Here is a 24,310-nt window from a genome sequence, read left to right as displayed (position 1 = left end):
AACTGTGAGCTGTGATAGGGAACACATTATTTCCAAAATTCAGGCATATGGGGCTGATTTTTAACTTTTATGGAGATTTTATTGCGGCACATTTCAAGCACACACAAACAGAGAATAGTAACTGTGCACACCTGTGTATTTATCACCTAGCTTCAACAATGATCAACATTTTGGCAAATTCGTTCCCTCTATCCCTTCACACACTTCCCCCTCCCTCCAAATTCTTTTTTAATGTTTATTTATTTTTGAGAGAGCACGAGCAAGGGAGGGGCAGAGAGAGAGAGTCCCCCTCTAAGGGGGACAGAGAATCTGAAACAGGGCCAATAGCAGAAAGCCTGATGTGGGGCTCGAACTCATGAACCGTGAAGCTGAAGTTGGATGCTTAACTGACTGAGCCACCCAGGTGCCCTCCATCCAAATTATTTTTAAACAAATTACAAACATTATATCTTTGGCTCCAAAAATATTTCAGCATTATGTATAAAAGATTTCTCACACAGAGATAGGATCAAATGATATAAAATGCAGTGCACAAATCCATGAAATGAGCACAAGTGTTTTCAGTGCTGTGTATCTTAACCTCTCTGAGCCTTACATTTCTTTCTATAAAGAGGGAGCGCGATAAGGGCTGTAAGGTAACAATAGAGCACAGGGAAGGAAACAGCACAGGGCCAAAGCCAAGGGGGCTTTCCCACCAGAGGACTGTGAAAGGTGACACCTCTCTCTTATGAGTCGCTCCCTTTCCTGAACCCTCATGTCCCTCCCTGTACTGCCCACCATCTCTCAGTATCTGGGAACAAAAGGCCAGAGAGTTGCTGAAAAGTCTTTTCTCCATGACTGAACCTGGAAGTCTTCCTAGCACCTGGCCCTTGCATTGAACCTGCTCAGTGCCACCCTGTGCTAGGAAGGGGACCTGCTTTAGAGGGGCTCCTGGTGGCTTGCACTCAGCAGTTTTGGCTCAGGGAAGCCAATGCTGAGGCTGAGGGGGATGCCAGGGAAGACCTCAAGGTCACAGCTCCAGTAAGGGAGACAGGACAGGAGGATCCTGGTGCCCTGGCCACACCCCAAGGGGCCGGCTGCCCGGGAAGCTGATACCGTGGGCTCTCCTGGGGACTGACCTTGGTTTCCCATTCACACAGACTGTCTGCTGGGCTGACGCGCAGCCCTCGGAGGCTCCCCTGCACCCAAGGGCACAGGTAGTGGAAAGCTGACACGGAGAACAAATTGGTGGCAGGTGCGGAGCTTCTGCCCATGCGGGGGTGGGCTGAGCCCCTCACAAGGCTCCCTGGGCTGGCTCGGGTTGGATTTGCAAGAACTCTGAAGAACAGAGGCCCAGGACTGTCCAGCCAGAGAGGAGTTCTAATCATGAAAGTCCAGAAGGCACCTTAGAGAGGCACAGCCTTCATTCTTTGACGGCCTCTGCACTTGAAACCCAGCTCTGTGCACACAGCAGGTGGCTCCGTGGAAATGGATGCCATGTGGGGAAGCTGCGTGCTCTGCAGTGTGGATTCCTGATGGGCTCAAGGACGGCCTCGCCATTCTCAGTGCTAGGTCTCTCTGGGTCTGCTCGGATGCACCTAGGACCTTTCTCAGCCTCTATCCACAAGGGTGTAGAATCAGCGAGGAAATGAAGGAGAAATACCATCCCCATATTCCAAAGGGGTGCAGAAGATTCGAGAAAGAACCAACAACAGATCAGCTTGAGGTTAACACGGACCGGATAAATTTTAAAGAAATGAACTAACAGCAAAATGATAATCATTTGGAGTGAATATTGGTTCAGTAGAAACAAGTAAGTCTTGCTAAATTATCTGTATATTTTTTAATTGTTTAAAAATTCATTTTTGAGAGACAGAGAGAAACAGTGCGAGCGGGAAGCATTAGGGAGAAGGAGACACAGAATCTGAAGCAGGCTTCTGGCTCTTAGCTGCCAGCACAGAAACTGATGCGGGGCTTGAACTAACGAACCCTGAGATCAGGACCTGAACTGAAGTCCGACGCATAACTGACAGAGCCACTCAGGCGCCCCTATCTGTGTATTTTAAAAAATAGAGTAAGCACGTGGTTCTAGCAAACCAGAGGCACAGACACGCCGAGTCCTTGACTTCAGGAGGGTTCCGAGGTCTACGTCAAAGAGGCTAACCAGTGAGAAGCAGGTGAAGTCCACGTTCATCCAATCAGAACGTGTGTGAGCCCCTCCCCTGTCCTTCACACTGGCGCTGAGCAGAGTGAGCAGTATTATCTTCTTGGAGTTGATAGTCCGGAGAGAGGAGATGCTCAATCCCCTGATGGCCCAGGGTCAAGGAAGCCTGGTGCTCTGAGGTCCCAAGGAGGAGAAGAACATGCTGAGAGAAGGCAGGGCCTGTGCAGCAGAGAAGGGGCCAAGGAGATGAAGGAGCTGCATGTGTCCAGGCACTGAGAAGATGGGCGGGGCCCATGTGGAGACCATCGAGTGCCGCCAGAGCCTGATTTCCGGACCCCCGCGCCCTGTGTGGCTTCTGTCTTTGCAAAGCCGTGGAGGCATTTTAAGGAAGGGAGAGGCAGGGGTCCGATGTGCATTTTCAACAGAAGCCCCTGGCTGCAGAGTGGAGTCTAGAGAGACCGGCATGGATGCAGGGGGCCCACAGGGTCTCTTAGGACCACAGAGACACAGAGACAGACCATGCAAATGGCAGAAAGCAAAATCAAGAGGGTTGGTGATATTCGGGAGGGGTGTGGGGGGAGGATGGCTTGAGGATTGCTCCAGGCCTGCATGCCTGACGGTGCTCTGGTCACTGGGATGGAGATGCAGACAGAGGGGGCAGCCCTGGGCAAGGAGATGGTGACTTCCACTTATGTGCATGGGGTCAAGGTGGCCCCTGACCCATGTGGCTCTGGAGATCAGAGAAGTTGGATGTCGCCCACACACAAACACCAAACTCTAGACGGACTGAGGGGAAGTGGAGAACCACATGGAGGCTGGGAGGACCACTCCCCCCACCCCCCACTGAAGGATGATGCTGACAAGCTTGCTGACTGCCTGAGGCCAGAGGCACTGGAGGCTGCGGCCACACGGCCAAGACAGATGCCGCCTGACAACAGGGAGGCAGCAAGGGGCAGTCCGAAGGCTGACAGGAGTGGGTGACATGGGGTGGGGTGACGGAGGGGTGAGTGGGGAAGGACGGAACATGACGGCAGGGTAACCCCCTAAGTCTGAGTCTGAGAGAGGAGGAGGGCACTGGTGCAGGTGTCAGGGCTCACAGAATCGACCCAGCTCCGCATTTTCCCAGCACGCAAAGACCTGACAGGCAGTGTGTGCCCCCACCTGTGGACTCAGCACAGCTGGTTTGCCCACAACCTCAGTTTATCCACTTACTATCCAGCTAACTGGAAGGTCTGCGCACTGCGGCTCTGGGAGCAGGACTCCGGGCTCCGGTTGGGTCAGGGCTGACAGTCTCCGTCCTGGCTCCCGCGTCCCAAGGGCTCTGCCCACGGCTGCCTGACAGAGAAGCACTTCTGTGAGTGCCAGGCGGATGCTCAGAGCATGGGGTCTCGATCCCCCAGAGCCCTCGGCACCACAACAATGCTGGGCCTCAAGGCGCCCCCACCCCCCGGCCCTGTCAGACTCAGTGTTGAGGCCCCCGTGTGTACTCGGCCCAGCTTGCCCGACGCCCCACCTGCAAAATGCTGCCGGATTTGTGTGCTTCAGAGCAGCACGAGGAAACCACACTTCTATCTGGAATGGCCTGCCAGCGCTGGGGGTGCCTGGCTCAGTACGTTAAGCGTCCGACTTCGGCTTGGGTCATGATCTCACGGTTCGTGAGTTCGAGCCCCACGTCGGGCTCTCTGCTGTCAGTGTGGAGAGCTTGCTTCAGCTTCTGTGTCTCCCTCTCTCTCTGCCCCTCCCCTGATCATTCTCTCTCTCTCTCTCTCTCTCCCTCTCTCTCTCTCTGTCCCTCTCTCTCAAAAATAAACATTAAAAAAATTATGAAATTACAAGTCAGTACTGATGATGGGCCATCCGTTATTCTCCAAGCTCTCTGGACCCTCTGGGCGCCCTGCCTGATGGCTACTAGGGGCCAGGAGGCCGGGCCCCAGACACTCCCAAGCTGGCTCATACGCTTGTGGGGGCCAGATCAACCTCTTGGGGGGGGTGGCATTTGCCGATAAGTTCAGGGGCTCCTTCTGTGGATTACTAAGCAAACCCTTGGGAATCGTGGACATCAGACTTAGTAAACACAGCCAGTCTGATGGTGCCTTCCTTGGAAATAAGGGTCTCTGATGGGGGGAAATAATCAGTCTCCCTGTGGGTGGGGGAGGGAAGCATGGGTGCCCCTCCAGGGCAGGGCCACGGCCTTTCTTCCCTAATCCAGAGCAGTCCAAAGCAAGAAGGCACCTGTCTAAGCTGAGTGGTGAGACACTTTAGTGAGTACAGGCAGTAGTTATGAATGGCCCACCATGTGCCCAGAGCCAGGCCCAGCCCTGACAGCACCAAGGTGGCAACACAGGCTTCCCTGCCCCTGTCCGATGTCATTCTGGTGGGGTGGTGAACAACCCCAATCACCTCCCACAGTGGCCCCACAGAGAAGTCACATGGGGTGACCCAGGGAAGTACTGTCAGGGCAGAGATAGGGCAACACAGCTGGTCAGGAAGGCCGCTCTGAGTCAGGAGAGAGGGGCACCCCAATGGTGGGACCCCGTGAAACCCCAGCAAAAGGCCAGCACCTGCGGCAGGGCCCATTCCAAATCTCCCTTCTCTCTCTCTCCCTGCCTCTGGCTCCCTGGCAGTGCGCACCCCTGCCCAGAGAGTCAAGGCGGCCCTGGACCCAGTCGCCCTCCCCGACGTGTGATCTTCTAGCTTCCACTGGACCGGGTCCTGCTTCAGGGTGGGGACGGGTGCGGATACGTCTAACAACAGCTCATCCCTGCCAGCGCCAGACGCTGGACGTGGGGAGAAGGGTGTTCAGGCACAAGCTCCTCTCTCTCTGCCTCCCCGCCAGGCCTACCGAAAGAGGATGCATCAGCTCCTGCAGGCTCTGCACCAGAAGCTGGCGGCCCAGGGCCAGGGCCCGGAAGGACTGCCGGGGGCCGACAAGCCCATCTCCTACAGGACCAAGCCTCCGGCCTCCATCCACAGGGAGCTCCTCGGCGTCTGCAGTGACCCCTACACTCTGGCCCAGCAGCTGACCCACGTGGAGCTGGTGAGCAGCCCCGGGCCATCCTCTACCCAGACCCAGAGCCGGGAACAACTGACAACCCGCTGTCCCTGATTCCCCCCGCACCCCTCACCTTGTGTCAGCATAACCCAGGGCTTAAGCCTGTCAACAACAGGGCGTCTCCAGGATTCCCTGGCTTTGGAACCGTCTTCCCACTCCAGCAGGTGGGCTGGATGCGCTCAGCCTCCTGAGAGTCGGGGCCTCAGGCAGAGAGAGGGGAGGTGGGGAAGTAGGTTTCTTCCCTTCTAAACCTCCACCATGTACGGCTCCCTTACTTTCCGGCTTTAGACTCAAGACGTATGGTGCACTGTTGCATTTCATCTTTCCACCGCCTTGCCCCGTAGGCGCTATTATACCCCTCTTTGCACAGATGAGGAAACCAAGGTCCAAAGACATTGACTTGCCAGAAGTCACACAGTAGAAGGGACAGAGCCAGGATTTAATTCTGATGCAGACCCCATGCTCTGAGCTACCTGGCCTCCACTGAAGGGAGCTGGTCATTTCAATTACCCGGTTTTGAGCCTAGTTTCCTGGATACCATGCCCCCCAGGCACTCCCTATGGCGACATTGCTTCCTGTGCCCCATGAACTATGGCAGCCCCTGGGCATGGGAAGGGCGGGGCGCCTCTTTCAGGATGGTTTTGAGCTCCTGACAACCCAGAATAGGGGTTGTGGAGCCCTAGTGAGGGGGACAGGTGTCCAAAGACCCTCTGGGGTGAACTGAGAGGCTGGGAGCCCAGAGGAGCACCATGCCAGGCCCCCAGTGGGCACTCCCATCCCTTCCCCCCTTTCCCGACTCCTCCTCTCCCTTCTGGTGCAGGAACGCCTACGACACATCGGGCCTGAGGAGTTTGTCCAAGCTTTTGTGAACAAGGATCCTTTGGCCAGCACAAAGGTAGAAGTGTCCCAGCAGCGACACCCCCCACACTGGCCCCCCGGGGAATGTCAGGAGTGTCAGCCGAAGAGCTTCCGGAGGGGCCCAGAGTGGAGCAGAAGGGCTTGGAGGGGCTTTGTCCACTCCACCTGTGTCCCTCCAGGTTGCCACCCAGCCGGAGAACCTCAGACCCCTACAGTCCCTGAGTCCTGGGAAAGCCAGCTGGTCACCTGTCCAGCGAGGGTGGTGGGGAGGGTCAGGCGCGGAGCCAAGGCCCAGGGTGAGGAGGAAAGTGGAGGGCGCACCAGGTGCGCTCCAAGACCCCCATGCTCTCCCAGCGCCTTTCAGTGGGCGCTGGTGCCCTCCAGCGGCCACCTGGGGTAGCGCGGGCTAGCGCCTGCTGCCCAGGAAAGATAAACGTGTGCTCTCCAAGTGGTGCAGCTGCCCCTGGAAACACCGTCATCTTCTGCTCTCTGACCTAATAAAAGAGCAACTAATTATGTATGCATTTCCACCTCTCAGACAAGCAAAGATTAAACGTTGTGGGCGTGTAGGGAAAGGGACACCCTCACACATGGCTGGTAGGGGTGAAATTGTCACGGCTACTTTGGCAATAGCATCAACACTTGACATGTACACCCTTGACCTCAACTTTCCACTCCTAATAACGTATCGTACAGATGTACACACCCGTGTACACAAAGATGTATGCATTAGGATTTTGGGACACAGTGGCTGTTATGGCCAAAGGTGGAAGCGAACTACCTTGTCAGCCATGTGGCCTCGATTACAAATTATGAATGCTGTGGACCCTTATAAAGAATAAGAGCGACGAGGAGTATGGAATAATCCCCCGGATCCACTGTAGAGACAAAAACAAAAACAAAAAATGAGAGAGGAAAGCAGGGACAAAGAGGATGTGGCCGATGTGTAACAACTAAAAGGAGGGTGCGTGGTTCGCATCTGCTTGCACGGCACATGCGCGTAGACAATCTCTAGGAAGCCCAGCGGGGGCGGGGGGCGGGGGAAGGAGACTGTCGCTCTTAGCAGATCATTTTCCAAGTTTGGTTTGGGTTTTGGTTTGGCTTTGGGTTTTTGACCATCTCCAAAAATCACATCAAGATGGCAGATGACGTCTCCTGCTGGTATGGATCCTGAGCAGCAACACTCTTGGACGTTTCCATGTACATCCGGGCATATTTTTCTAGAGCATCAGTTCTCAAATGACTTGGTCTTACGGCCCCTTTTATACTCTTAAAAATTATGAAGGACCCCAAAGACCTTTTGGTCATGTAGATTATATCTACCGGTATTCGTCATATTAGCCATTAAAACGTTTTAGGGGCATCTGGGTGGTTCGGTCGGTTATGCGGCTGACTCTCGATTTCGGCTCAGGTTTCCATTTTGTGGTTTGTGAGATCAAGTTCTGCACCAGGCTCTGCACTGACAGCGTGAAGCCTGCTTGGGATTCTCTCTCTCCCTCTCTCTCTGCCCCTCCCCTGCTCGTGCTGTCTCTCTCAAAATAAATAAACTCGAAAAAAATCATAACTTTTAAAGATATTTATTTATTCAAATTAGCAATAAAAACCTAGTATGGGTTCACATAAAACATTTTATGAAAACAGATATTCCAAAGTAAAAATATTAAGAAGAGTGATGTTTTACAGTACTTTTACAAACCTCATTAATGACAATGTAACAAAAAGACAACTATTCCCTTATCAGAGAATGCATCTGTGTTCAATCTCTTAACACACATTATTTCAGTTGAAAATCCAACCCCCCAGAAATAATATGTAGTTGGAAAAGGGAATAGTATTTTACAGCTTTTTCAGATAATTCTGAATATTTTTCCTTGATACTATGCTAAAACTCAGCAGGTGGTAGTTTTTAAAGATTGATTGCAATTTGGAATCCAAAAATATAACAGAGGACTGTCTACATTATATTACAATCTATTGATTCATCTTGCATCTTGAATATATCTTTTGCTCGTGCATGATTTTATAACATCATACATTGATCATTTGGGAAATAGGAGTTTGCTGAATCAGGCAGATCTTTCAAATGTTGGTAGCTTTCATCATACAATATTTTTTAAATCCTTTTTTTTCTTTAAAGTTTATTTAGAGAAAGGGGGAAGAGGCAGAGAGAGAGAGAATCCCAACCAGGCTCTGTGCTGTCAACGTGAAGCCCAACTCAGGGCTCGAACCCATAAACCATGAGATTGTGACCTGAGCCAAAGTCAGACCCTTAACGGACAGAGCACCCAGGTGCCCCTCATCATACAGTATTTTTAAATCATATCCATTAATATCACTACTGATCTCATCCTTCCAAAACAGCCCTTGAATCTTGGAAAACTATCAAGGTCACAGAGAAAGAGACATGTTTTACAAGTTCGCAACCCTCTCTTAGAAACTTGAAGTTTATCATTGGTAACAAATACTATCAATTGCTTCCTTGAAGTAACAGGCTCATCTTGTTGATTTTCGAGAAAATATCAGCCAAATAGTGAAGTCTGAAAACCCATAGTGGGTCAGTCCTTCTTCTGAGTAATAATGGTGGCTCCTGAGAAAAGTGGCTAGTTCTGCTCACAAGCCAATCACGCCAGCGCTTTCCCCCAAGACCTGACTTCCGTATGCAGCAGAAGTCTCTTGTGTTTTGTCACATAGAATACCGGAAAGAGAGGCGCCTGGGCCATTCAGTCGGTGGGGCGTCCGACTTTGGCTCAGGTCATCGTCCACGGTTCATGAGTTTGGGCTCTGTGCTGACAGCTCAGAGCCTGGGGCCGGATTTGGATTCCGTATCTCCCTCTCTCTCCTCCCCTCCCTGGCTCATGTTCTGTCCTCTCTCTCTCAAAAAATAATTATAGAAATAAAAATAAATTTTTTACTTAAAAAGAAAAGGTGGGTACACAAGAATTGAGATTTAATAAGCTTGAAATGTTTGCCTCCTCAAGGACATTCTGAAGTCACACTCACTTTTTTTCTTTGAGGAACACAATGACCACTGAGTATGGTTTGGTGACTCTGCCTCACTTCGGGCTAGGAAGGAAGCCATTTTACACGCTTCTCTTTTACACGTCAGTACAAATGTCAGCACAGTGAAAAGACAATGACCTTGTATGAGTATGAAAATAGCTGGGTCACTGGAGAGCTGTCACTCCACAGCGTACCTAGGAGGGAAATCACCGTGTCACAGGCTGGGCCCGCGGCCAGGCTTCCCCGTGCCAGGTGCGGCTGTGTCCATTCTTCTTGCTCCACATCCTCAGGGACACTTGAAATGATCAGACTTTTGTTTTCAATGGTTATTTATTTATTTTTGAGAGAGACACAGAGAGAGAGATCAGGGGAGGGGCAGAGAGAGAGGGAGACAGAGAACCCCAAGCAGGCCCCCCGCTGTCAGCACAGCCTGATGCGGGGCTCAAACCTAGAGTTGCAAGATCATCACCAGAGCTGAAACCAAGAGTCGGACACTTAATGAACTGAGCCACGCAGGCACCCCTGAAATTGCCAGGCTTTTAAATGTCAAGCTATTAAATTGGAGCATCTTTTCATGTGTTTTGTACATTCTTGTTTTCGATGAAATGCCAGTTTCCTCTTGGTGATTTGGCTTTTTCTTAAGGATTTTCAAGAGCTTTTTTTTTTAAATGAGTTGTTTGTTTGTTTAATATGTAGTAGGTGATTATTTTTTGTCAGTTAGGCTTTGAGGTGGTAGTTAAGAAATAAGTCCTACTCCCTACCCAGATCCTGAAGATAATCGCCAATGTTTTCCTCTAGAAGTTTAAAAATTTTTACCCTTCACATATAAGTCTTGGACTTGAAATTCACTCTGTGGAGGTGGATTGAGGTGGGGATCCAAGTTCACGGTTTTCCACACAAATAGCGATTGTTTCTACACCATTATTTATGGATTGCTTGCCCACTGATACCCCCAGACAGTCCGATCACTATCGAACATGTAGGTCCGTTCCGGGACTGTCTCTTCTGTTCCCTTGGTCAATTTTCCTATCTCTGTGTGAAACACAGTCTTCATTATTATGGTCATATGATCAGCCTTGCTGTCTGGTGAAGCAAATTCTCCTGTTCTTCTCTAGGAGTGACTTGGCTATTCTTGGCCCTTTGTTTTTCTTTTCTTATTTTAATTTTGCTTATTTATTTTGAGAGAGAGTGTATGTGTGCACACATGCCAAGTGAGAGAGGAGCAGAAAGAGGGGGAGAGAGAGAGAGAGAGAGAGAGACAGAGAGAGAGAGAGAGAGAGAGAGAATCCCAAGAAGGCTCTGGAGTGTCAGCAGAGCCTGACATGGGGCTCGATCTCACAAACTGCAAGATCAGGACCTGAGCTGAAATGAAGAGTCAGATGCTTAACCGACTGAGCCATCCAGGTGCCCCTGCCTTTTGTTTTTCTATTTGGCTTTTTACATCCCTTGTCAAATTCAGTGAAAAATCTTACTGTGATTTTGTTACAATGTATGACACGTGGACCAATTTGGAAAGAATTATCATCTTCATTATAATGAGTCCTCCAACCCATGTAAATGGTGGGTCCCTCCATTTACTTAGATCTACTCTGTAATGCTTTTCTTTTTTGTAATGTTTATTTATTTTTGAGAGAGAGAGAGAGAGAGAGAGAGAACATGAGTAGGGGAGGGGCAAAGAGAGGGAGACAGAATCCGTAGCAGGCTCCAGGCTCTGAGCTGTTAGCACAGAGCCCAACGTGGGGCTCGAACCCATGAGCCGTGTGATCATGACCTGAGCCACAGTCAGACATTCAACCAATTGAGCCACCCAGGCACCCCTTTTTGCATATTTCTACTAGTATACATGGCATCTTCTATTGTACTTGTTTCTGAAATACTTGTGCAGTTTAAGGAACATCATTAACTTTTATGTCTTTGTGTCTGACGATATTGTACATTCTTGTAAATCCTAACAGTTTTTCTGTATTTTTTGGTGGTTTTTATGTAGACAATTACATCATCCAGGGATAATGACAGTTTTGTTCCTTCCTTTCCAATCCTTATTCTTTTTATTTCTCTGGTAATCATACAAAGAATCCTCCACTGATAGGAGACAGACATGGCAGACAGACTCTGTTTTTTAAAACTCTGAAATGCTGGGACTATGAGTTACTGCAGAATAACCCTGCTAATTCTGACTAGGAAGAAATTCTCTTTCTTGCCTCTTGTGCTAACTAGGACCTCTGGTAAAATGTTCAACAGAAGTGGTGCTACACGGCATCCTTCTTTGTCCTGATTTTAAACAGAATAGTTTTTAACATGTCACAATAGAGCATGATGTTTGCTACAAGTATGATGTTTGTTTTTTTAGATGCCTCTTATCAGCTTGAGGATGTACCCTGGTCCTCCTTGGCAGAGAGTTCTTATCATGAACGGTTGTTTCATTTTATTAACTACTTTTTCTTTTGTTGTTGTTGTTTATTTTTTTTTTAATGTCTTATTTATTTTTGAGAGAGAGACAGTGTGAGCAGGGGAGGGTCAGAGATAGAGGGAGACACAGAATCTGAAACAGGCTCCAGGCTGCTGTCAGCACAGAGCCCAATGCGGGTCTCAAACCCATGAACCATGAGATCATGACCTGAGCCAAAGTCGGATGCCCAACCGCTTTATTTATTTTGAGAGAGACAGAGAGAGCATGAGCCAAGGAAGGGCTGAGAGAGAGAGAGAGAGAGAGAGAGAGAGAGAGAATCCCATGTAGGCTCTGCACAGTCAGTGCAGAGCCCGACATGGGGCTCAAACTCACAAAACCATGAGATCATGATTAGAGCTGAAATCAAGCGTTAGACACTTAACTGACTGAGCCACCAGGTGCCCTTCTCAGCTACTTTTCCTGTATCGATTAACCATATGTTCACTTCTCTTTTAAACTGTTAAGTGATTATTTATACAGTAGTCCCTCTCTTTATCCACAGGGTATATATTCCAAAACCCCAACGGATGCCTGAAACCGTAGATGGTCCTGAACTCCATACTATGTTTTTTCCTATACATACATACTTATGATAAAGTGTACAAACCAAGCACAGTAAGAGATAAACAACAACTAATAGTCAAGTGGATCAATTATAATAACACATTGTAACAAAAGTTATGTGAATGTGGCCTGTCTCTCAAAATATCTTCTCACACTGCCCTCGCCCTTCTGCCTACTTGAGGCGAGGAAGGAAGGGGAAGGACGTAGGCCCGGTGACGTGGTGTTACCACTGCTGACCTCACGTCAGAAGGAGGGTCGTCTGGCTTCCAGACGGTGCTTGATGGCAAGCAGGTAACTGAAGCCACAGAAGACAAACTACAGATTAGGAGGAACTACTGTATTCATTGTTTCTTTCTTCCCTAATGTGTGAGCCAACCTTGCATTTCTGGGATCAATGAAACCGCATTGTGATTATCCTAAGATCCCATTTGCTCTTGTTTTGTTTAGGATTTTTGCAACTATAATCATGAGACAGGTTCATTATTTTCCTGCCTGTCCCTGTTCTTTTCTAGTCTTTATTTTCTCTTTGGCTCTTCTCTCTTCTGTGTGAAAGACCGAATTTCCTCTTCCTGGATCGTTGAGCTAGAATTTGTCCATGAAACCATGTGAGCCTGGTTTCTCCTTTTAGGGAAGACTTTATGTACTGATTCAAGATTTTCCTTGTTTCTTTTAGTCACCTCTAATATTCTTTGTATTTACCTCTCTCTTGGTTCCTTCATCCCTCTTGCTAAATGTTTGCCAATTTTATTAGTCTTTTCAAATAAAGGGCTCTGGCTTCCTTGATTCTATATGTTGCATCTTTCTTTACTAGTTCTTTTTTTCTCTATTCTTTATTATTTTCCTCCATCTACTTTCTTTCTTTGGATTCCTTTTTTTCTTTTTCCTTTTCTAATTATTTTTATGTAAAATGTTCAGCTTGTTCTTATCTTTTCTTCTGTTGTTTTTTTTTCTTTTTGAAAGAGAGAGAGCACGCACACGCCCCCACCTGCAAGTGGGGGAGGGGCAGGGAGAGAGAATCCTAAGCAGGCTTCACGCTCAGCATGGAGCCTGACGCAAGGCTCGATCTCACATGAGATCATAACGCAAGCCAAAATCACAAGTCAGACGCCCAACAAACTGAGCCACCCAGGAGCCCTGTTTTAATAAAAGTATGAAAGACTATCCATTTCTTTCTAAATATATTTTTTATTTGCATTGTCCACATTTTGCTTTTCAACATTTTCGTTCTCATTTTAATTTCTGCGATGATTTCATCTTTGACCCATAGATTATTTTTTAAAGTGTTTTTAGATTTCCGACTATTTGAAAAGAATGCATATTGTCATAGGATTGAGGGTAGACAGGCTTCCTTATCTCTCCATTACCTCGACTATGTAAATTGTATTGCTCAAATTTGTATTTATACTGTCTTGTTTATCTCCATAACCTATGGATTACTGCCAATGTGTGAAAATCTTCCACTGTGGCAAAAAGATGTGATTTCTCCCTATAAAGAGATTTACTTTCTGACGACATTCGCCTCCATGTTTTGAAGGTACATTGTTAAGAGCAAGCAAGTTTGGACTTGTGACTTGCTCTCGATTAATCAACACTTTATCATTATGCAGTTACCCTTTAATCTCCTCTGATGCTTTTTGTCCTAGAGTCTTTTTTTCTGCCTTAAAATCTATTTTGTCTAATATTAGTACAGCTATGTGATATTTTTCATATATATTCTTCCTTTTTTTTTTACTTATATCTTTGGATTTGAGATGTGCCACTTGAAAATAGCAAGCAGCTAGAGTTTGAAAAGAACAGGAATTGGGGCAACTGGCTCAGCTGGTTGAGCATCCCACTCCTGAATTCTCCCGGTCATAGGATCAAGCGCCGAGTCAGGCTCTGCGCTGAGCATGGAGCCTGCTTAAGGTCCTCTCTCTTGAGGCACCTGGGCGGCTCATTCAGTTAAGAATCTGACTCTTGATCTCAGCTCAGGTCATGATCTACGGTTCGTGGTGGGATTGAGCTCCACATCCGGCTCTGCACTGACAGCACAGAGCCTGCTTGGAATTCTCTATCTCCTTCTCTCTCTCTCTCTGCCCTCCCCACACCCCCCCCCAAAAAAAAACATTTATAAAAAGATTCTGGGCACCTGAGTGGCTCAGTCAGTTAAAGCATTTGACTTCAGCTCAGGTCATGATCTCATGGCTCATGAGTTCCAGCCCAATGTGGGGCTCTGTGCTGACAGCTCAGAGCCTGGATTCTGTGTCTCCCCCTGTCTCTGCCCGTCTCCTGCTTGCACTCTGTCTCTCTCAAAAATAAACAAACACTAAAAAAAATTCTCCCTCTCTCTCCGTCTGCACCTCTCCCCTGCTCACACAAACACACACACTCTAAACTACAAAATAAAATAAAATAAAAATGCAGCGGTTGTAATTACTGATATATATGGATTAGGTTTTACCACTTTCTGTGCACCTGTGACTTGTCTTCCCACCTCCTCCCTGTCTTTTCTCCCCTTTTCTTTACTTCTTGTGGAATAATAGACCCCCAGTTCCATCTCTCCCTCTACTTATTGAAAGTCACCCTGGCAATTTCAACATGGATATTAACTTATGTTATATCTTTTAAGCATTGGTACATCTATTCTACATGAACTGAAAAATGACACTTCCAGAGGATATTTTATGGCACATGAAAAGGTTCATGTGAGAAAATATGGAACCATATCTATATAGTTATATATAGATAGAAAGATACATACAGTTGACTCTCATGATTTATTTATATTTTTAATGTTTTATTTCTTTTTGAGAGACAGAGAGAGACAGCACAAGCAGGGGAGGGTCAGAGAGAGAGGGAAACACAGAATCCGAAGCAGGCTCCAGGCTCTGAGCTGTCAGCACAGAGCCCGATGTGGAACTCGAGGACTCGAACCCATGAACCGTGAGTTCATGACCTGAGCCAAGTCAGATGTTTAACTGACTGAGCCACCCAGGCAACCCTTGACTCTCATGATTTAACATGATCATATCCATGAAGTCGTCATGAACGCAGAATTAGCAAGTGCCACTGCTCCCGAGGGAAATACAGGGGCAAGTTCCTTGCAAGCTTCCCACCACATCTGCATCGAGCAGCCCATACATAGCCTTGCACTGTGCGTGTTTCCATTCAAAGATGCCGTATTTAATATACAGTGTTCTTCCAGGTCATGGAACTCATAGCCAGCAGCACCATGACTCATGTTTGAGTGCAGCTTATCTAACTCATATTTTCTCCTTAGGGCACATGGCTGCCTGCATGTGCTCAGGAACCGCTGCACTGTGCCTGGAGCCATGTTAAGCAGGGAACTCACCACCACGCTGAGTAGACGACAAAATAGGACAGTTGTTCACAATACGGGAATGAAATGAAAAGGCAGGATGTCCCTTAGTTCAACCTCTGCAGGGAACAAAGAGGCACTTCGAGTGACTCAAAATTTTTTTTAATATTTTTAACGTTTATTTATTTTTGAGAGAGAGAATGAGAAAGCAGGGGAGGGGCAGAGAGGAGACACAGAATGTGAAGCAGGCTCCAAGCTTCAAGCTGTCAGCACAGAGCCCAATGCAGGGCTCGAACTCACAAACCGTGAGATCATGACATGAGCCGAAGTCAGATGTTTAAGTGACTGAGCCACCCAGGTGCCCCACATGACTCAAATTTTTTGCCACTCTGCCCATATCTATCCATGAATGACAGCGTGTGACAGTGGCGTGAGTAGTGATTTGGGGTTACAAACAGGTTTTTAGGAAGCAGACAGATTCACAAAAACAGAATCCATGAATAATAACAATCAGCTGTGGGCAGGGGATGCATATACATACATACATATACATATATATATACATCACACTAAATTACATCTCTGAGTGTATAGAAAAAAGACCAGAAGGATACCCCTCAAATCATTGCTATTTATGGATGGTTTTTAGGTTTCAACATTTTCCAGATTATCTACGATAATGATCGATGAACTGACTCCATGTTCCAGAAGTGATTGACAGAAACACTGAGTGTGGTCTCTGTGTCTCTCCCAGCCTTGTTTCAGCGACAAGACTAACAATCTGGAGGCTTACGTGAAGTGGTTCAACAGATTGTGCTACCTCGTGGCGACTGAGATCTGCATGGTGCGTGGAACCCGGGGGGCGGGGCCCGGCTTAGCCAAAGGGGGCGGGGCGGGGGGAGCCTGCCTGGGAGTGAACCAGAAGGGCATCCTGAGCCTGTCCATGTCCAAGCCCCGGACCTGGCTGGGCACCTCTCTGGGACACCAGGTGTCACCACCCAGCTTGCCCGGAGTGACATTTCCCTGGCATGGCTCCACTGGACCCTGACGGAGGGTGTCAGAGGTGGCTTGCTGAATGAATCAGATCTGCCAGGGGGCTCCACTTCCCGCGTCTCCCCTACCTGCGTTGGGTGGCCTGGCCCGCCGCCACGCTGTGTCTGGCTCTCTCAGGATGTAGAATAGAAATGCCCCAAACTTTTAGGAACTGGGAGATTGTATGTACAAAGCCCAGATCTCCAGCTTCTCCCAGAAAGCAGGAAGACTTGTCAACACTGACAAGTCACCAGGTCATGGTCCCTCGCGGCCAGACCCTGCCTGCCCTCCTCTCTTCCTTAGAGGAGCCTCCTCCAGGCCCCCCTCGCCATCAGGTGAGGCCCCGGGGCCACTGGTGTCAGGGAAGGAAGACTGAAGGCGATGCAGGTGCCAGGTTGGGCTCTCCAGAAGCAAATGCTGAGATGGAAACTGGGGTAACAGAGAAAGGGGCAGAGGCAGGGCCGCTCAGAGGGAGAAGCTGGTCTGCGATGCCACAGACTGTTGGGCACCCACAGCGGCTGAAACGCTTGGCCTCCGTTCCCCTCCTTGCTCAGCCGGAGGGGGCGGGCAGGAAGGACCTCGGGTGAGAGGCTTTCTGAGCAGGATTTGAGCAGCACATCATGCTTCCTGGTGGCAGTCAAGACCACTGCTGCACAGAGGAGCTAGCCAGCAAAATCCATATGGGAAGAGCACAGGGTAGGGTTCCACTGGCCCCACCTGCTTCCTGCACTTGCATCACCAGCCTGGCAGCTCACATGGCCATTTTACGTGGGCAAAGCTGGACTGAGCCCTCCTGGGAGTCGGGCAGTGCCTCAGCCCAGGACAGCCCAGGGGATGAATTGTTTAGCGCCATCAGAGAAGTCAAGGTCCCAAGCACTTGGCACAACTTGGAGGTGAGGTCATGCAGTCATTTAACAGGAAGCAGTGGAGGGGCGGCTCCTGGATTGGCGTGGCCCCAGTGTGGGGAGAGCAAGCTCGGTGCACGGGGACAGGAGAGGGAGCCACGGAGGATGCCAGAGCTGAGCCTGGAGGGAGGAGCAGTGTCTGGAGGGGGAGCCTGTCAGCACTATGGGTGCCCTGTGGAGTCCTGCCGCCCCCTCTCCCTCAGCCCTCCATGGCGGTGGGCTCTGCCGGCTCTGCCTAGGATGCGCGGAGACCCTGAGCTCTCCGGCTGCAGACTGCCTGGCATCGAGTGTCTCCACCGTGAACTGGGTTGAGAGAACGTTGATGAGGGACTGGCCTAGTGACGGGGTGGGGACGTGTCACCACTGAGGCTCAGATGCCCCATCCCCAGCCGGCCAAGAAGAAGCAGAGAGCCCAGGTGGTGGAGTTCTTCATCGACGTGGCCCGTGAGTGCTTCAACATTGGCAACTTCAACTCCCTGATGGCCATCATCTGTGAGTAGGCCGGCCAGGCCCGGGCCCCCTGGGAGCGCCCCCAGAGGCACACGCAGACAGGCGGGGTGCAGGCCAGGGCGCTCCTCTGAGCCAAGTTGATGCTGCCGAGCCCACGCCCCCCTGCCCCACAGGTCCTGGAGACATGCCCCCTTGAGGCCTTCCTTCCCAGGGTGCTCGGTGAGGGCTGTGGCATGTCCCCAGAACCAGGGACAGTGGGGGCCCAGAGCAGACCCTGGTCACTGTGTGGGGCCAGTTTGGTGGGGACTGGAACAGGGGCTTGCGCACACACAAGCCAGGCTGGCCCAGACACAGTGTCTCCAGCACCCACACACCCACCATGGGGTCATCTGCAGCAGCCTCAGCCTTGGTCGGGTGGCCGGCTGGGGCCACCCCCAGGTCTCCTGCCCCAGGGAAATAAGCGGACTGTGCAGCCCAGAGACGCGCCCCTAGCTCGGCCCTCCCTCTTCCAGCTGGCATGAACATGAGCCCGGTCTCCAGGCTGAAGAAGACCTGGGCCAAAGTGAAGACGGCCAAGTTTTTCATCCTCGAGGTGAGCAGGGCTGCCGGGCTGCCGGCTGGCGCTGGCTGACCCTGGGACACAGCTCCCCCACATGCCTTCCTGTCTCCTTCCAGCACCAGATGGACCCAACAGGGAATTTCTGCAACTACAGGACAGCCCTGCGAGGCGCGGCCCACCGCTCTCTGACCGCCCACAGCAGCCGGGAGAAGGTGGGTCAGAGGCTCGGCCTTTAGAGCGCCTCCCTACTCCTTCCCACGGCCTACCTTGGCCCAGGTGGGCTGTGTCACAGAGCCTGGATGCCGACTCCAAGCTCACTGGGTCCAACCTCCTGCCCTTCTACAGTATCTGGATAGGCAGCCATGTTCCTTGCATGCCTCCAATTTGGGGAACTCATCACCTTACAGAGCAGGTCAGCTGATGCTCACACAGCTCTAACTGGTAGGAAGTGCTCCCTTATGGGGCTGGCACTGACCTCCCTGGAGGACCACGCAGAATGAGACCCTCCTCTACCCACCAGTCCTTCAGCGCCCCCGAGTCCCCTTCCTCTCCCTCCTAACTCAACAGCCCAGGCCTCCCCCGCCATACTCAGTCTCCAGTCCCCTCTCCACTTGGATCTCTTTGTTCCCTAAACAGTGTGATTTGTCAGAGTCCCTTCTGTTGCAGATCAAGTTGTTTATAAGTACATAGAATCTCACACCTCCTTACTCCAAAAGCAATACCTTCATTGATAGAGCTTTAGATCACATTCACGGATTTGGCATGACTAAACCAAGCTTCTCGCTCACTAAAACCGCCTTTTCACAGGCTCTGTTCTTATACATTTGCATTTGGAGGGGCCTCACTGACCCCGATCAATTGTATTTGTCTCCCAAATTCTCCTGGTGGCCTCGGTTACAGGAAACTGGGCCCTGGAATCGCTGGGAGCCTTTGGCTTAAAACCTGTCACCAGTCTGACAATGAGAGTTCTCATAGCCATGGAGAGGAAACACCAAGACCTTTTCTGCCTGGTCTCCTGGCAGGAATATTGGCAGAATTAAGTCTCTGCCATGATTTGTGCGGATCTGTTTCCAGTTTGAGAACAAGCTGCTGTTCTTGAAATTCAAAGTCACTGTGGAATTGGATGGGATGGCTACCAGGGGTTAAGTTCAGGGAGGAGGCCAAGACCTGCATGCACACTTGTGCCACCTGGCAGGCCCTCCCGGCCCCCCACGCCCCATCCAGCAGTCGGGGGGGGGGGGTGTTCACAGACCCCAGCCCCACTGATGGCCACATCCTGTCCAGCTGGCCTTTCCTGTACAGGCCGTGAGCCCGTGAGCAGCTCTGGTCTGAGGAAGCCTAATGGCAGGAAGCAGCATTCAGTGAGACAGGACCTTAAAATCCCAGGCAGGTGAGCCTATCTCCCAGGAGCCAGGAAGCTGCAAAACCAGAGAGGCAGGGACAGAGACCATGCCTCACTAAACACCTACCACGTGAGGCCCACATGACTGTCCCTCCCCTCCACTTAATTCTGATGACTACTTACGGGGTGGATTCTAACATTTCTCAGATTAGAAGACTGAGTCTCGGCCAGGCGACCTCACTTGTCCAGTCTCACAGCAAGCAGGCGGCAGAGCCAGGAATCAGCCTCTCCGGCACACCACCAGGCCACCTCTTATTCTTGGAGCGCAAGTGCTGTGTGGCAGTCTCGGGGGTCCTGTGTCGGACCCAGGAGTGGGGGCGTATAGAGTTGGCTGCCACCTTCGATCCGAGATGTTAATTATGACACTGGCGCTCTGTCTGCACTGTTTTTCTTCCATCCGTGCTCGTCAGGCGGCCATGGGGTGGACTGTGATGCCCTGTTCCCACACGCTGAGCCCCCTTCCAGCTCTGGGGTGCAGGGACACTGTGGTTTAGGTCTGGGGCTCGAGGTGGGTGATTTACAGAGCCATGTGTTTCATTTCACTGCATTCTCCTCTAACTTCCAAAAAGATATGGATCATTGGCTGGGCCCACAGAAGGTGCTTCATAAATGGGTGGGAGACTGGATGGGTGGGTGGATGGATGGATGGATAGACAGAAAGATGGAAGGAGGGATGGGAGGAAGGAAGGATATTTACAGATGCTCTCACAGTTCCCCGCTGCTACAGCTAAAATTTTGAGGCCAGGAGGTCTCAGTAGCCGTGACATTCTATGCTTTCTTCCTGCCTATGGCTAATTCCTGTCCCCCCTCTCTCTCCCCATCTCTGCGACGGGGCCCACTCCACACAGGCTTCCCTGATGTCACTGCTTAGCTCCAGAGAACAAGGGCAGTGGGTCACAGTCAGGCCACGGGGGCAGGAAGCTAAAGCCTGATGGGATGCGCCCATGTGGGCAGGAAGAAATGGCAAGCAGTTCTTGGAAAACCAGGGTCCTTTTTGAGGACCAGCTCCAATGCCCACCCTCTAGGAAGCCTGCACTGAGTCCCTGGGGACTGCTCTGTCCACAGAGTCCCGCTGCCCTTAATCCCCTCCCCATCCTGATGCATCTCCTCATTCCAACCCAACGGAGCCGTCATGCCCAACACTGGGCCTGGGCTCAACAGCCATGGCCGGGGTGAGAGGAGGGGATGCACAGAGGCCACCCTCCCTCCTGACACAGCGAGGAGGCAGGCAGGACGGGGGTCTGTCTACTTCTGCCTCTACTACTTACTGCTGTGTGAGCTTCTGTGAGTTACTTAACCTCTCTGGGTCTCGGCTTCCTTGTCTGTAAGTTGGGATAATAGAGCCCTGCATCATGGAACTTGCTGATGATGAAACTTGATCCCCGTGCATGTATAGTTTGGCACAGTCGAGCACTCCAGCCCACCACCGATGCCCCTGTCACAAGGGCATGAGTGGAAGGCTCTTTGGGGGCACAAATGGGACCTAAACCCAGCCTGTAAGTAGCAAAGACTTCTGGGAAAAGGCTCCACTACACTGGATGTGTCTGATGTACCCTCATTCTTCCCCAAGCCCCAGCACTTAGCACAGTGAAGACCTGAGCAAATGTCTAAGGAGTTGACATAAATCTAAGGTGACCAGTTTGTCCCAGTTTCCCTGGAATGGCTCCAGTTTTAGCACTGACACTGCATCTCACCCAACCCCTCAGTCCTGGACAAACCAGGCAATTCATCTCCCTGATGAATCTGGCCCTGGTCCCAGCCTCACCGTTCACTCACTGGGGGACCCCGGGCCAGGCCCTGCCACATGGTGGGCCTTAGTTTCCCATCTGCCCTGTCCCACTGGGCCATCCACACATCTGTACCGTGCAGAGTGGTCATGCCCAGGTCCTGACCTCAAAGCCTTCATCAGCTCGGATAAAGAGTGAGCCAGAAATGTCAGGGCCTGGCGCCTGGTCCCAAGGGTGATGGGTTGGAGGCTGTTCATGGCCGGACTAGCAGCACGTGCCCAGCTCTGGAGCCTGAACACGCAGCTGGTGTGTTAGTTCCTTGGGAACTGACTTAGGAAGACAGAAATGTTGGGGTGCCTCAGTGGCTCAGTCAGTTAAGTATCTGACTCTTGACTCAGCTCAGGCCTTGATTTGGGGGTCGTGAGTTCAAGCCCTGTATGAGGCTTTGCACTGGGTGTGAAGCCTACTTAAAAGGGAAAAAAAGAACCTGGGGTGCCTGGGTGGCTCAGTTGGTTAAGCATCCAACTTCCACTCAGGTCGTGATCTCAAGGTTCGTGAGGTGGAGCCCTACATCGGGCTCTGTGCTGACATCTCAGAGCCTGGAGCCTACTTCAGATTCTGTCTCCCTCTCTCTCTCTCTGCCCCTCCCCTGCTCATCGACTGTCTCTCTCTCTCCCAAAAATAAATAAACATTAAAGAATGTTTTAAAAAAGAACAATAGAAACATTATTATCTCCCCATTCTAGAAGCCAGATGCCAATATCAAGGGAGTCTGGGCCATGCTGCCTCCCAAGGGAGCATCCTTCCTTGCCTTTCCCAGCTTCTGACCGCCCGGGTGTTCCTTGGCCAGTGGCCACACCACTCCCATCTCTGCCTCTGTCTTCCCACGGCTCTCTTTCCTGTGTGTGTCCAAATTTCCCTCTTTTCACAAGGACGTCAGTCCCTGGAGGAGAGCTCATTCTATCTGGTATGACTTCATCTTAATTCGATTCCATCTGCAAAGACTCTCCAAATTAGGTCCCATTCACAGGCACCAGAGTTTAGGACTCAAATATATGTTTTGGGGGGACACAGTCCAACCCACAGCAGCAGCATGCACCCAGCCAGCTCCCCTCGGGTCGCCTGAGCTGTCAGCAGTGGGTGTCCCTTTCCTAGGGGCCAGCAGTGGGCATGTGCAGAGCAGGGAGGGAGAAACAAGACACCCAGCAGTGAGACACAGAGACCTCTGCCCTGCTCAGGCTGGGCTCCGAAGTCTGTCCCCTCAGGCATCCAGAAAGGCATGAAACGATAAATCATGAAATATATATTTTAGAAAGTAGGCTACAGAATTTCACAACAAATGACTCACTTTCATACATATTTCATGATGGGCTCGGTGCACACCTGAATTCCTCCTGGTGCACTTGAGCCAGGAGGTCTGCAGATCCCTGGATTGTGGGGGGTCGGGGGTAACTGTTACCAGCCTCTCCCAGTGGGCAGTAGAAGAAATGTTCAAGGGGTGTGGGGACCGTGGGTCTTTCATTCAGCCCCAACACGGGGAGAGTGGGGCAGAGTAGTACTGTATACAATAGGTGCTCAGCACGGGAGTCTGATGGGGCCAGGGAGGAAAGAGTCTGGCGCCAGGGTAAAGGAGCCTATGCTTCCTGCCGGCTGAGGGCTGACCTACACCTTCTCCCTTCCAGATCGTCATTCCCTTCTTCAGCCTGCTCATCAAAGACATCTACTTCCTGAATGAGGGCTGTGCCAACCGCCTCCCCAATGGACACGTCAACTTTGAGGTAGGGTCCAGAGGCTCCTGACAATCAAAGCCCCCAGGGCAGGGGCACCAGACTAATGGGGGACAGTTCAGAAGACATCGCGGCGGGATTATTGGGGTCTTTCCAGCCCACCTCACCCCTTCCGCAGGAGGAGACTGAGGCTCACGCAGGCATTGGTCTCCCCACTGCCCGCCACCGGTGAGGCAGACTCACTGTCAGCCCTCGAAGAGCCCCAAGCTGTGAGAAAGCCCCAGGGAGCCACAGTGACAATGGGCAAGGTGCTGTGACCTGCACAGGGCACAGGGCCCACATCAGGGGAGGCCTCCCAAAGGAGGGGCCCTGAGCACAGGAGGAGGTGGGCACGCAGTGTGGGCAGGAGGAGAGAAAGATTTCTACTCCTTCTGAAGACACTCACTTCCATCAGCTCAAGTGTCCCCCTCCTCCAGGAAGCTCCCCTTGACCTCCCAGGTGGAGAGAGGCCCATACTCAGTGGACCAGACTCCTTGGTCACAGCTCTCCAGTTCCTGAGCTCCTTAGAAGCAAAGGCAGGCTGACCCTCCCCCCCATGGGACCACCCAGCACACATGTCTTGGAGTGGCTGGCGGGGGCCGAGGCCCAGGAGCCCTGAGAGCCCTGGGCAGTGACAGCCAGTGGTCACTGAGTCAGACAAACAAAGCAAGCCAAGCAGCAGGGGCAACCCCCGAATCTTCAGGAAGGAGGAGGCTCTTTTCCCTCGGACGGCTGGCCCAGCCTTGTGCTGGGCCCACCCGCCTCCAACACCAAGGAGCAGTCAGTTCTAGGCTGGCCCCCTGCTCTCCCTGAACCTTAGTCTCTCCTCTGTAAAACGGGGCTCTGGCACAGAGCCCACCAATGGCTCTGTAGGGACAGCGTCCCCTGCTGGTAGGGCCCCCACCCAACACCCAGGCCTTTTGGCCTTTAGCTGCCTTTGCTGTGGGCCTCACACAGAGACCCTGGCAGACCTTCCTAGGCTGGCTGCAGGCCTGGTGAGTGTGAGGGCCTGTGGAGCAGGGAGAAGTCTAGCCCAGCAGGTGGCCTGAATGCCCATCCCCCGGGGAAGTCCAGGCTGCAGTGACGTGGAGGAGACTGGGCTTGG

The 24,310-nt window shown here is 51.1% G+C and overlaps 1 protein-coding gene across 1 annotated transcript in view; it reads left to right on the top strand.

Annotated features, from left to right (window-relative positions):
• The window catches only part of RASGEF1C (RasGEF domain family member 1C), a 38,785-nt gene that overhangs the window by 6,104 nt on the left and 8,371 nt on the right, over positions 1-24,310 (top strand). Inside the window, exons 5-11 of the mRNA XM_029942271.1 lie at positions 4,980-5,180; positions 6,016-6,090; positions 16,119-16,208; positions 17,691-17,793; positions 18,264-18,343; positions 18,427-18,522; positions 23,122-23,217. Of these exons, the coding sequence (XP_029798131.1) occupies positions 4,980-5,180; positions 6,016-6,090; positions 16,119-16,208; positions 17,691-17,793; positions 18,264-18,343; positions 18,427-18,522; positions 23,122-23,217 (741 nt within the window). The remainder of the gene's footprint in view (positions 1-4,979; positions 5,181-6,015; positions 6,091-16,118; positions 16,209-17,690; positions 17,794-18,263; positions 18,344-18,426; positions 18,523-23,121; positions 23,218-24,310) is intronic.

The sequence above is a fragment of the Suricata suricatta genome, chromosome 6, assembly GCF_006229205.1.
Source record: "Suricata suricatta isolate VVHF042 chromosome 6, meerkat_22Aug2017_6uvM2_HiC, whole genome shotgun sequence".
NCBI lineage: Eukaryota > Metazoa > Chordata > Mammalia > Carnivora > Herpestidae > Suricata > Suricata suricatta.
The sequence above is the reverse complement of the archived record's forward strand: the minus strand, read 5'-3'. Positions and strand labels throughout refer to the sequence as shown.